Here is a 12,543-nt window from a genome sequence, read left to right as displayed (position 1 = left end):
AATCAATCCCAGAGGGGTTTTTTGGAAGAGCCAATTCAGAGCGGTCAAAAACTTGTATGCCCTTCCGGGTTCAACGCCTGTCTACTACCTGTCACCCCTGGGCTCATATCCTGGAGACCACAGCCCCATCTAGTGACCACACCCAAAAATACATATTTGTCTCCTATCAGGGTTTTTTGCAAGGGAGCAGAATTCATTCTTCCATTCATTACAGCAAGTCGTCCAAGTCTCAAAGCAGCAAAACACCTGGGGCATCACACAACACCACCATATTTGACTGTTTGCGTGATGTTTTTTTGTCTGAAAAGTGGGTTAATTTTGCATTAAACTAATCTTTTAGTTATGGGAACCTGTAACTAAAAGATTGGCAGTCTGCTGGCTGGCATTTGCAAAGCAGCCAATCTGAAAGCGTCATTCACTCTCCTTGATGCTGATTGGTTGTATCCCCAAGAGCAAAGACGAGGAAGACTAAAATAGGCAGTTCAGAGTGTTTCTAGAGGTAATCTCGAGTATTTTGGGAGTCCATAGGTGGGTGTTGTCCTTAGTCATTGTGAATACCAGAGGTTCACCATATGTTAAAATTCAAACAAAGATGCTGAGCCTAGCTAAACCACTGTTTGGCTAAAGTAGGGAAATGTGGGAGGGTAAACAGAAAAATTGGTGGGCGTGTTCTATGTTGGCCCCTTTGACATTCCATCATTGAGGTCATCATAGCAAACGTTTACTTTGGAAAGCCTCTGTTTCTGTGTACACCTAAACCCAGAAGCAAGTGGCGTAATAATATCCCGGTCAGTGTGGACAGGCCCTGAATCCTGCTAATATTTGCTACCATGAAGAGAGAATCATAGTTGGCAGTGTCTGTTTCATTTTTTCTCCGACGTTTTACAGAGTTAGCCTCGGCATGAAACAGAAACACTTTTCTGTAGATGAAATGAAATAAAAACAAATCTGATCTTTTTAGATGACTCTTGGAGCCAATCTGACCAGCCTGTGACTCCAGCTCTCTCTGTCTCTCTCTCTCTCTCTCTTTCTCTCTCTCTGTTTCTCTCTGTAACAAAGCAAACACTGTCGAACTCATCCTTTCAGGTCCCTTTTGCTGAAAGTCTGCCCTCGTTTTCAGGGATGCCCTCTCATGTCTTCTTTCCTCTCCTTTTCTCATCAGACTCATACGACCCCAGTCGAGTAGAACGGGTGTGACCTCCAACCACTGCCTTCACCACTGTGGAAATCTGTCTTTCTCCCATTAACAGCTTTTTTACCACCAACAAAGACTTTCATCTCGCCTCGGAGCTCAGTCGGCTCTCCCTCCCGCCTCCTTCCAACATCTCCAAGAACCGACCGTCCTGGTGCTGAAAGAGCATTTTTACAGCCAAGAAAAGCTACAGCTGGGTGCTGCTTCTTTAGGTCGTATCAGACGTGTCACCCCGTCGTCTTTGCCTCTAAAACACAAGGCAAGGACTCAAGCAAGCGGACTTCCTCCTCTCAGAAGTCGTCTTTCCGTTTCAGAAGAATGTGTGTCGTTGATTCCCGTCCGCACTTCTTGGGAGCTTCCGTGTCGAAACCTGAATGTAAGAGTGCGTCTGTTTATCGAGTGAGCAAAAGAAATGTAACAGAAAAAAGAACACACACACACACACAAGGTGACAGTATTGCATTACAATCAGTATTAACCTACACCAAATGTAAATAAAAGAGTTATAAGATTTTATTAAGATTATAAAGGAAAAAAATCAATCTAAGACAATAAATTGAAATGTATATTTTCTTATGTATGTTGAGAGATTAGATTTGTTTTTCAAAGTGTAATCCTTACGTGTATGAGCAGTAATGAAATTCCTAACCGTTTTTGTTCCCCCCTCCTAAACGTGTGTGATCGAGAATGTACTAAAAGAGTTTGGGTTGCAAAGAGAAACACTGTGGTCCTTGAATAGTTTCACTCAAGAGCAATATAGTTGTCATATACAGGGCATAATACCAGTAGTAAAGTCTATTTCAAGGAGCTAATCTCATTTGCTTTGAAGCTCTACCTTTAGGTACAAGTGTTAGATTTGCACTGCGGAGATTATTGGCTCCGTGTTATTCCCAAACACCTGGTAATCTCCTCACGTACTCGGAGATTACGCTCAGAGCGATCCCCCTTTGTTCGCTCTCAGTATCAGCAGCCTCACTGTGTTAGAAATGTCTTTAGTTAAACCGCATACTGTTCCCCAATTTAAAAAAAAAAGTCATTCCATGCGTAATGTGTGGCATTAAGCGATCTGTACATGCAGTTCCGCTGAGAAGTTTACATCCAGGTCATCTTAACTTTGGGCTTTTAATGATTTATTTCAACCAGGTTTTCCACCAGAGCAAATAACTTTAGAAAGGGATTTAGGTGCCTGGGTTTGAATAAAAGCGTCAAATTATACGATTGCAGGCTCATGTATCTCCACATACTTTGACTAATCTTTGGTTAAATTTACCTCAAGCAGAAACTTGTCATGCCCAACACCACGTTTTTGGCATAACTTTGGCCTCTTATCAGCAATGGCTGTTTTCTAATTGAGGTTAGGACATTAAAGGCGTTTATTGGTAGCCATCTTTCTTCCGTTTCAAAATCAGTGTTGATGCATCAAGCAACTGTCAGCAAGTTTCAATCGGCTAGTTGTTATTTGAGATACATTTGTAGAATTTGGAACTACCTCTCTTTCTTCACACACCAGAACCACTGGTAGCAGAGCGACCGCATCGTGTTGATTTGGCAGTAGCAAAACTGCAATGGAAAGACTTTTCTCGCGTCACATGATCAACAACCAGATGTTGCCACTGGCACAAACCATGAAGAAGAAAACGACAGGAAGTGGTAGGAGGATGATGGGGTGACATGTTTTATGAATATTGTGTGAGTAAACATAGTCAAGGAAAACATTTCAATTTCAAAAATTGTGTCTTTGCAACACAATTTTGCAATATTTAGAGATATTGACAAAGTTTCGCCCACATTTGCAATAGAAACGCAGCTCAGTTTTTGTTTCGTCTGACCCTAAAATTCTCCAGAATTTATTTGATTTGTTCATGTGAGAAACTAGCAGGGGGGAAAACAGCAATGTTTTGAAGGTGTTGAATATGCAGACTGTTATATTTCTTGGTTGGTAACCTCTTAATCACTGGTAATGTAAAAATCTTTCAACTATGAACATTTACACCGGTAATACAGCAAAATCCAGTTTATAGTAGATTTGAGTTTTGTTGGTGTCTGGGTTGTTCCTGACCAGTCTTCTTTGGTCCAAGGGGTACAGTGACCCGGGAAACTGATTTGGAGTCAGATCCAAATAACTTCCACACAAATTAAATATATTTGTTTGAACAAATGGTCTTAGAATGACCAGTTGTGTAGTTGGGAATCAATTTTTTTAGAGGTTACATTGGCTCTGGTGGCCTTTATTTGATAGTGAATTGACAGGAAAGTGGGTAACAAGAGACAGGGGAAGACAATGCGGCAAGGGTCATCAGGCCAGGAATCGAACCTGCAACGGCCACATCAAAGAGGAAGGGGTCCATATGTGGGTTGTGCTTAACCACTGCACCACCACAGCACCCTTAGTTGTGTAGAAATGACTCTTAAAAACGTTCCAATACTTGGTTGTTCCCTTGGATGTTTCCATTGTTCTTAGTATTGGTTTTCCATTGAGTGCTGCCAAACAAAGACGGCATGGAACTTATGCACCTTATTTTCTTATTTTTAAAAAATTTTGAACCTGCATGTTGCATAAATATTCCATAGAGTGGCTACAATAAATCATTAAATGCCCAAGAAGTGCTCTGATATTCAAAGCCCGCGATGGGTTTATGCAAACGTCCGACTGGAACTGTTGAGATTTCCTCACCGGTTTGTTGCGTTTGTGTTTGTTTTTTGCGGAAAGACATAGATGTGGCGCTACAGATCGCAGTGTGCCTGGTACACACTGTCTCAGTAGAGATGTTCGTCTGTGTGTCCCCTGTCCAGTTTGGACAGCAGCAACTCCATTTCATTTCAACAGATAAGACATGTGAAGTTGTTTAGGCAATAATAGTATTAAGCTAAAGACGCTTAGTAACGATGCTGTACAGAATCTTGCTGTTGGAATACTAGTGACGGTATCTGAGCGTGTTTCATAACTTGATGCTGACATATCAGTATTGTAAAAGTTGCAGGTAGAACTGGCAGTTGGTTAGCAATAGAAAAAAAAATTGACAAACATGCCAAACCGAACTTTATGCTATGCATTGGATTATTTTTTATTTTATTTTATTTTATTTTTTAACTAGTAAAGTTCAAGGCTAAAATGCTATTATCCACTTTGCTTGTGCAACCATATCACCCTGTGATCCAGCTGTATTAAACTGTGTGGTAAAACCTGGTTGGACCGGCGTGAGGCTTGCGTGTAAGCAGCTCTGTCGACGGTTCACCACCGGGTTCCGTTCCGTGCCGGTCCGATCCGGTCTGGTCTCCAGCTCAGTATTCCTGCACCTCCGTGCTCCAGGTGAGGCGTTATCCGGTTCATCCCCGTAGGTCTTTTTGTACCGCGACGTCTTTGTAACATAATCTAGACAACTGGTGCACATCCTGCTTTGATATTTTCTATTTTCATACAGAAGTATGTATAGCTTTTTTTTTTTGTAAGTGCCGCATCTCTCCCTCTCCCTCCCTCCTTCTTTTTGTTTCGGTGCATGTAACAACGCAACAAGTCACAGAGGAGGTGTATTTGAATATAATAATTGCATTTGGTACAATATAGTCTATCCAATAAACAACTGTTATATTTCATACAATGTATATTTTATTTTACAAAATGTTAAGCTACATATTTAAAACAGAACAAGGTATTTTTAGATTATTGTGAAAACAGAGGTGTTTTCGGAGGCACAGTATTTGTCCGTACTTGGTATGATTATTGAGGCTGATCAGAAATCGAGACAAATCTGGGCTGTTGTACCCGTGCTACAGACTGTTCATAAATAAAAGTCTTTGCATGAAATGTTTTGTCAGTGTGTTAATGTTTCATGTCTTTTACTAAGAGTTTGAACTCTCAAAAACACTTTTTAACAATGACACACTTTTTTTGAAGAACTTAGTGTAATGACTTCTGAAAGAATGTTGCAACCCTACCAAAAGTATATTTATAAATAGTAAACAAGGTAAGGACAGATGGGTTCAGTTGGTCATTTCTTTGACCAAAGTCTGTGTATGATCATTTATATTTGTAAGGGAAATGTATCTATTAGTTGAGCAGCAGAGTTGGATGTGAGTTGCCAAATCCTTAAACAACTTAGGTGGAAGCAGTGTGAAGGTCTCAACCTCTAATTGGAAGGGCAGGTTTTGCTGTCATTAAAAGCAACATCAATGCAGCATCAGAGACGTCCAGATGAGATTCTAAAGTCAGGGGAACTATCTCCACTCTTGGGGAGAAAACTCTCTACTCTGCGCTGTCTGTTCTCTTCCTGCACAGACCAAAGTTTACCAGCGATTAGTTCTGTATTTGGGGGCAGATGCTGGAATTGGCTGTCTGCACTTAAAAGCAACATCAATGCAGCATCAAAGACGTCCAGATGAGATTCTAAAGTCAGGGGCATCTCCACTCTTGGGGAGAAAACTCTCTACTCTGCGCTGTCTGTTCTCTTCCCGCACAGACCAAAGTTTATCAGCGATTAGTTCTGTATTTGGGGGCAGATGCTGGAATTGGCTGTCTGCACTCCTGACTTCAACCTCTTTGAAGACTCATAGCATCACCTTGGGCGCACCTGTTCTGCCAGTCTCACTTGCAAGAAATGTGCTGTTTGAAGAATGGGACTCTGGTGACCTCACTAATTCATCTTCCGATCCAATGACCGTCACCAGACAAGAGTCAATGGCAGAACATGTTCCTTGGTATCATGGAACATCAAAGTTGAGTCATGGGGGGTCGTCATGACTCAACTTTGACTCTGCTCACAAATGTATTTTTGTATCCTTTAAAAAAACATAATGGAGATCAAGACGTCTTCCAAAGGTGACATGGCCAAACGGCAGCATACGACCAACCGCACATGATCACGCAAACGAGGGACATAATGTTAAACATTAGGGCAGCTACAGGAGCCAAATGAGCTGATGTGTGTCTTTTCAAATTGACTTGAACTGCCCAAAGGTTATAAGAGATAATTACATCGTCCCGGTTGAAAGGATGGTCTCTCAACATCATGGTTCACAACATGGCTCAACAGCCTTTGTATGTGAACACACAGTAAGAGCCACAAAATATACAAATAAAATACCATTAGCAACTCAAACAGTGTTGTTCTAACTTTTTACTTTAACATATCAATCTTTTACCTTATGTGCTATAATTATGTTTCACAAAACATGTATTTATTAAACTAACAAGCATCGACTGTCGTATCAACAAATACTCCTTATTTACACGAGGAAACACAAAATACTAATAAGGTCATTTAAAATAACCATTTTAAACTGTTATGCATATTCTTGACGGTACTGCAGATCAGAGGGATTCAAAGTGGTGTTTGTTTCTCAGAAGTAAAGCTTAAAATAATGGTCGTAAGTAGTATTGAGAACAATGTCTATGGGGGTCGTCATGTTAGAAACTTGACGTCACCGACTACATTTCGGACGTCAAATCAAGATCGGAGTTCTGACTTCCAATGGAACTGGATTTCTGCGTTAGCTTAGTGAAATTTTGCAGAGATGAAGTCTGAAAAGTAACAAAACATAACATTTTTTGATGTCCAATAAATGCACTTGCGTCCGCGCAGAGAAGCGAAAACTGCAACGGTGTGAGACGTCTTCTTAATAAATACAGTCTAAAAGCCTGTTAGATAAGACAAACCTAGGCTGACAGCAACACCGTCTAAATATGAGCATTACAAAAAGAGCGAGCTTTGAATGGTGCACGTCACAGAAGCCTGGAGTGTGTTTGGTTTCAATCAAAAAACGGGATAAAAGAAGCATAAACATGATAAAATTCCAATTAAGAATACGGCTGACAGCGCCGCTCCTCCCCCACTGGCTGCAGCCCCATTTAAAAGAGCATCAAAAAGCTGAATCATTGCTTTGAACACTTTCAGAAAACATGTAGGTGGAGCTTTGATTCCTCTCCGTTTACATCAAAGCGTTGCAGCCTATATGCCACATGATAGATTATTTCTGATGAAGCTGTTGATGTGGAAGGAGCAGTCTTTAAATGCTACGTCTTTTGTGCACTTTTATGCATGAGGCAAGTAAACTGAATACAGGAGCTTTTAAAAATGACATTTGGCTTTTCAGCTTTTTGTGGGGGTTTTTCATCCCCAGTATATCAAAATATTGCAGTGTAGTCTAGTTTTATTCTTTTATTTGGAGGTTAAAACTTTATTGCCTTTTATTTCACATGATTGAAGCAACAGAGAAATGTTTCAACGTGACTCCGCTGCCCCTATAAGCGGCATTCTCCATCATACCTGAGGGATTAAATCTTACACGGTAGATCAAGCAGGAGGGTGATCCAATATTCACTATTAAATATTATAGGAGTCGTTCCAAATGTATTTATTAAAAGTCTCCTTTCTCTCCATTTCAAACTTGGCCGCTTCATTTCCATAACAACTGTGCGCAAAACGTCGTCTATATTCCGCTAATATTGAAAATACACAATTTCGCAATTGCCATGTTTTTATTGAATATGAGTTAAAATCACACGTGAATAAGTTTGTTCAAGCAACAAGTAATTAAAATAAACCGCCTTCTACCACTTCCTATCGTCTTCTCCGTCTTTTCCGCCAGAAGTAAAAGCCAGTTGTCGATCACGTGACTCTTGTAATTTTAAAAAAGGTGTTTCCCTTACAGAATAAGTGCAATATGTGCACTCACTTTGCTGTATACTTATTTTCTTAAATTAGTGCTGTCTAGTTTGATTAATTTGATTTTCTTTTTTAATTCTCAGATTAATCACATTCTGGCGCTGTGACTAATCAATACTAATCACTGTGCTCAACTCTGTAAGCTTTAAAATAGGTATGTTTTCAAAAAGTATTTTAAGAAATATAGTATTGTCTCAAATCAAACGTGTGTTTTATTGCTCACACACTAGATTGCATCAGGCTAGATAACGTCAAGTACTCTGCTAAGTCATTGCAGGTTATTGGAAGTTTACTTCTGATATTTTCTGTTGCTTTGCGCCATCTGCTGGAGACAACGAGTATTTCAACCTTGTTTAGAAGAGCTCATCGATTGAAAAGTTACATTTTCTAATATCAGGACAAAAGCCGCATCGAAGTCTGGCTACTGTAAAAACGGATATGACGCAATAGTAATTACATTAAAAAGAAGAAGAGGGGGAGAAGGACAAAATGATGCAAAAAGCAAGTTGCGATGGCCGGGAATCGAACCCGGGTCAACTGCTTGGAAGGCAGCTATGCTCACCACTATACCACCATCGCATGCAAAAACCAGTAATCCGCGTCAATAAGATGGAATAGCCCTTTTTTTTTCGGTAGAGGGAAAGACAGAGGGAGGATGCAGGATGAGACGGAATGTGCGTCTGGAGGAAGTCGTGAACTCCGATAGTTTATTTGTAACAAGAAAGTTTCGATTTGTAGCAAAATTAGACTCCTAGACATTTATAGTAAAATGTTTCTGTTTCCAAATTACCGAGCAGTTCTGTAAAGCTGTTCAGACGTTTCCTGTAGTAGCCAATCCCTGCCGTGGTTCCAACTTCTCACCACGCATAAAGCCGCAGCGGCGCTTGATCTCATCATGATACGTTCGCGGCTCCAGAAAACGTCAGATTTCCTGACAATGTTTCTCCCGCTGTGCAGAGCCGCTCCTGTCAGCACAGCGGTGTTTTCATGAAAGCTGAATCTTGTTTAAGGGGACCGGTGGGTTTGACTGACAAGGAGAACTCAACGTTTTCGACGATGGGAAGCCATTTGCAGCGGTTTTCTTTCAAACTGCGGGTCGTGCTGTTGCGGGAACGAGAAACCTACAAATCAAAACTTAGAAAGATGGAAGAAATGTAAATGAATAAAGTTCCCGATCAGGCTTTTACCTTTTTCAAGTTGCTTTTACGACATATATTTTGGTGTTGAGAATTTTTAGAAGTAAGATGTCCTTTTATGTTAAAACATTCTTAATTTTGCACAAAAGGTTTGAGTTCTTAAAAAAAGATGAGGGAGAAACACTTATTATCATGCAACACTAATGTTCTTTTGAACCACAGCAGTTTGTTTCATTTGTGTATTTAAGTATTTATATTTACATTTCGTAGCTGATTTCAGACAGATTTTCTTTTATTTATTTATTTTTTTTGGCCAAAATTGGTTTATATTTATGTATATTTATCGCTTAGTGCGTTAATTTCTTTAACGCATTAAGCGTATTGTGCCATTTTGTCGATATCTATATGTAACCAGGTGAAAAATTGTACTTGTAAAATATATTTTGTAAATCTTCTTTTGCTTTTATTTCACTTGCTCTTTGTAGTCCTTGTTTTTGCCACCGTGTGATGCTGTTGTAACAGAGAGAGGTCTGAAAATACGGAAAGTCGAAACAAATGTCTTGTTTAGCGCACTCTGGCCTGGGGAAACGGAAGAGAATGACGGTTTTGTACCGAGACTGCTTGGGAAAGACGGCGTTTACGCCCACTGAAGGTAAGATTAAGGATTTTCGATAATTGATGTTTTACTTTCCATTTAAAAGCTAAAGTAATAACGTTGCTAATGTAATGTCACTGTTTTGTCGAGGTGCCACAGCCGTTTTTACACGGTCTTATTTCAGTTTTCCGTGAAGCTGTATTGTAGCAATGCTGTTAATGCTCCATTTTGTTGAATCTGTTGTTGGTTAGGAGCTTTAAATTAGTGTCTTATAGACTATTTACGCAACAAAAGACTGTAGCTTTGGTCTTGAAATGTATTAGTTTTTGTTTTGCAGAAGAAAATAGACCCCCTTTTTTATTTTAAGTTGCTGCTGCGCTTTGTTTTGGTCCCTGCTGTTTAATATAAATATTTTTTTATTCTGGGGACTGTTTGCAAAAGAAAGTAAAAAAACAAAACAAACAAAAACAAGCAAACAAACAAACAAAAACGGTTTCGATGTTACATATTTTTTGACCAAATGTAATTGTTTTTTTGTTTTTTTTTTGATAAAGGCAGAAAATGCGGAGTATCTTCTGTGATATGTTATCGTGGTATTTAAAAATATACATAGTGATATAATTTTTTTGGCAGTATCGTCCACACCTAAATGGTGCGCAATAAATATTTTTATAAATTTAAGCGCAATCAAATTTCTGTGGTAGAGTAATATTTAGACATATGGCATAGTGACATTATGCACAGAGGGAATGAAGGTTATCAGTAATGGCAGATTACATATGCTAAATGTGTAATCTCAGTATGAAATACTTCTACTAATTCCTAATCCATCAGATTGTGGTTTTTAGGATAATCCCACATGGTGGCTTTCTGGAAAGTCAATGTTTGTGTTTCTCACAAATGGAAGCCAAGGTACTAATATTGTGTTTTGTAGACTAAAGTAGAAAGATGGAAATTTTGGGAGTTGACAAGAGACATAAATAGTGTGATAGTTTCAAAGCCACATGCAACACATTTTTACTAAACACTGGAGCTGGATTCCTGCTTTGTACTCATAATCCAGAACACAAAGCACACTAAGAAGTAGTACCGCCTCTTCTGAATCGTTTTGTTTTGGATGAATTGGAAGGTTTCCAAACACAAACTGCTAGTTTAAGGTCACGGCACGGCATTATCAACAGCAGCCCAGTTTGTGACACTACAAAAAAACATTTTTTTATCATTTCTTTTTGGAATTCTTTGCATGTTCTATCCAAGATGTATTTTTCATTGCTATTTAGATGATATCAAAAGTATTTTTCATTAAAAATATGATACTTTTGTTAAAGTACTTCATTACAGCCATTATGGATTAAGATGGACCTTGTAATTTAGCTTAAAAGAATTTTCGTCAAGTTGACTGAAAAACGACACAGATTCATTTTGGGTCTTTGCTATTGAATTTGGTATGAAACACTAATCATAGCCGAGTGTGAAAACATGAACACGAGTTTCTTAAACACACTTGCTAAGAATTGGCCTTTAGAGTTGTAGGATTTTTTTGATTGTTCACAAACCTGTGTATGGGCTGGCTCCTGTTCACTTTAAGGCATGTTTAGACCACTAGAACACCTCTGGTGCCCCATAAAAAAAGAAAGAAAAAGAAATGAATAAAAACAACACAAAGCTAAAAAGGTTTATGAAGTTTTACATTTCTAACAAAAAGCCATGTGTTGTTTAATTTATGTGTTTTTGGTTTGCTTCACTTTGCCACATGACACATTGCTCCCAAAATACTTGGAAAAGTTGGCAATAATTACTGCTGCTTACAGCTCCATCTAGTGGAGCCTGGCTGTAAACGTCTCTTAATGACGGCTGGTGGGTAAAATAATGTATAAACGTGATCTCATTCTAATATCTGATTTTCTTTTTTTTTCTTAAGGAAAGCTGGAAAAAACACAGCTTCTTTGTTTTGCCAAAAGAGAAAAGTGCTGCCATGCAACAAGTGGTAAGGTGGAGACAAAACTATTCATTTGGAATTTTTATAAATAAATAAAGTTAAGCTCTAAGATACCCATAACCATAGGTATTAGGAGATGTTATTAGGGTTTCCATATTTTCCCTCGTGTTGACTGAAGAGAGGGTGGTTTATTTAAATTAGACATAAATGTTTTTTTAGCTTTTGAAATATTAACATTGTTTGTCAATGATATCATGAAAAATACATTTGTTGATTGATTAAAATTAGAAAACGGATAAGATGATGTCATACGGGTGTGTAAGTTGAACACAATTGGTAAAAGAAAAAAAAATTCATTCCGTTGTCGGCAGGATTTGAACCTGCGCGGGGAGACCCCAATGGATTTCTAGTCCATCGCCTTAACCACTCGGCCACGACAACACAGGATGTCAGTGACGTCATCAGTCTCGTCCTATATACCAGGTAATGTGTCACTTAGCCGATTGTGTAAAAGTGCAATAGTTCTTGCCAGTCTTCTCAAAATATGAAGCTCATATTATATATATATAAGTCTTTGCTTCTTTTAATTTTGATGATTATCATGAAAACCCAAAATGGAGTGTCAGAAAATTTTAATAATGTGATAAAGGTGATTATTGGAAACTCATTGTGCCACATCTTAATCAGCTAATTAATTCTAAATGCCTGAAGGTCACATGCTGCGACAGCATGGAGGATTGATGCTGTAATCCATGTAAAAGGAGCCCAACTAAATATTGAGTGTGCAGACATTTCAGAAGCCTGACATTTGTGACATCTGTTTTTGATTGGTCTAACATTCGCTTTCTGAGATGACTGACTAGAAATCTTACACTTCAGCTCAATATTCACATCTTTTGGAGATGAACTGGTTTGCTACCGTGAAGCGTTCAGTTTTTGTTTTCCCAAAATGTACTTTATTTTGAAAAAATAACATCGTAAAGAAATATGTTCAACATAATAAGTAATAACAGATTACG

General features: G+C 38.7%; 1 protein-coding gene and 2 non-coding genes across 10 annotated transcripts in view; 1 reads left to right on the top strand and 2 right to left on the bottom strand.

Moving 5' to 3' along the window:
• Nucleotides 1-4,997, top strand: part of jcada (junctional cadherin 5 associated a) — a 51,582-nt gene extending 46,585 nt beyond the window's left edge. For all 8 annotated transcript variants that reach the window (XM_044104419.1, XM_044104418.1, XM_044104417.1 and 5 more), the window contains one exon: nt 1,163-4,997. In XM_044104419.1, the coding sequence (XP_043960354.1) occupies nt 1,163-1,197 (35 nt within the window). In that variant the 3' untranslated portion in view covers nt 1,198-4,997. The remainder of the gene's footprint in view (nt 1-1,162) is intronic.
• Nucleotides 4,998-8,361: 3,364 nt separating this feature from the next.
• trnag-ucc lies at nt 8,362-8,433 on the bottom strand. Its single transcript has one exon. It is a non-coding gene; the product is annotated as a tRNA-Gly (tRNA).
• A 3,450-nt stretch (nt 8,434-11,883) lies between these two features.
• trnas-aga lies at nt 11,884-11,965 on the bottom strand. Its single transcript has one exon. It is a non-coding gene; the product is annotated as a tRNA-Ser (tRNA).
• Nucleotides 11,966-12,543: the final 578 nt, after the last annotated feature.

The sequence above is a fragment of the Gambusia affinis genome, linkage group LG21, assembly GCF_019740435.1.
Source record: "Gambusia affinis linkage group LG21, SWU_Gaff_1.0, whole genome shotgun sequence".
Taxonomy (NCBI): domain Eukaryota; kingdom Metazoa; phylum Chordata; class Actinopteri; order Cyprinodontiformes; family Poeciliidae; genus Gambusia; species Gambusia affinis.
The sequence above is the reverse complement of the archived record's forward strand: the minus strand, read 5'-3'. Positions and strand labels throughout refer to the sequence as shown.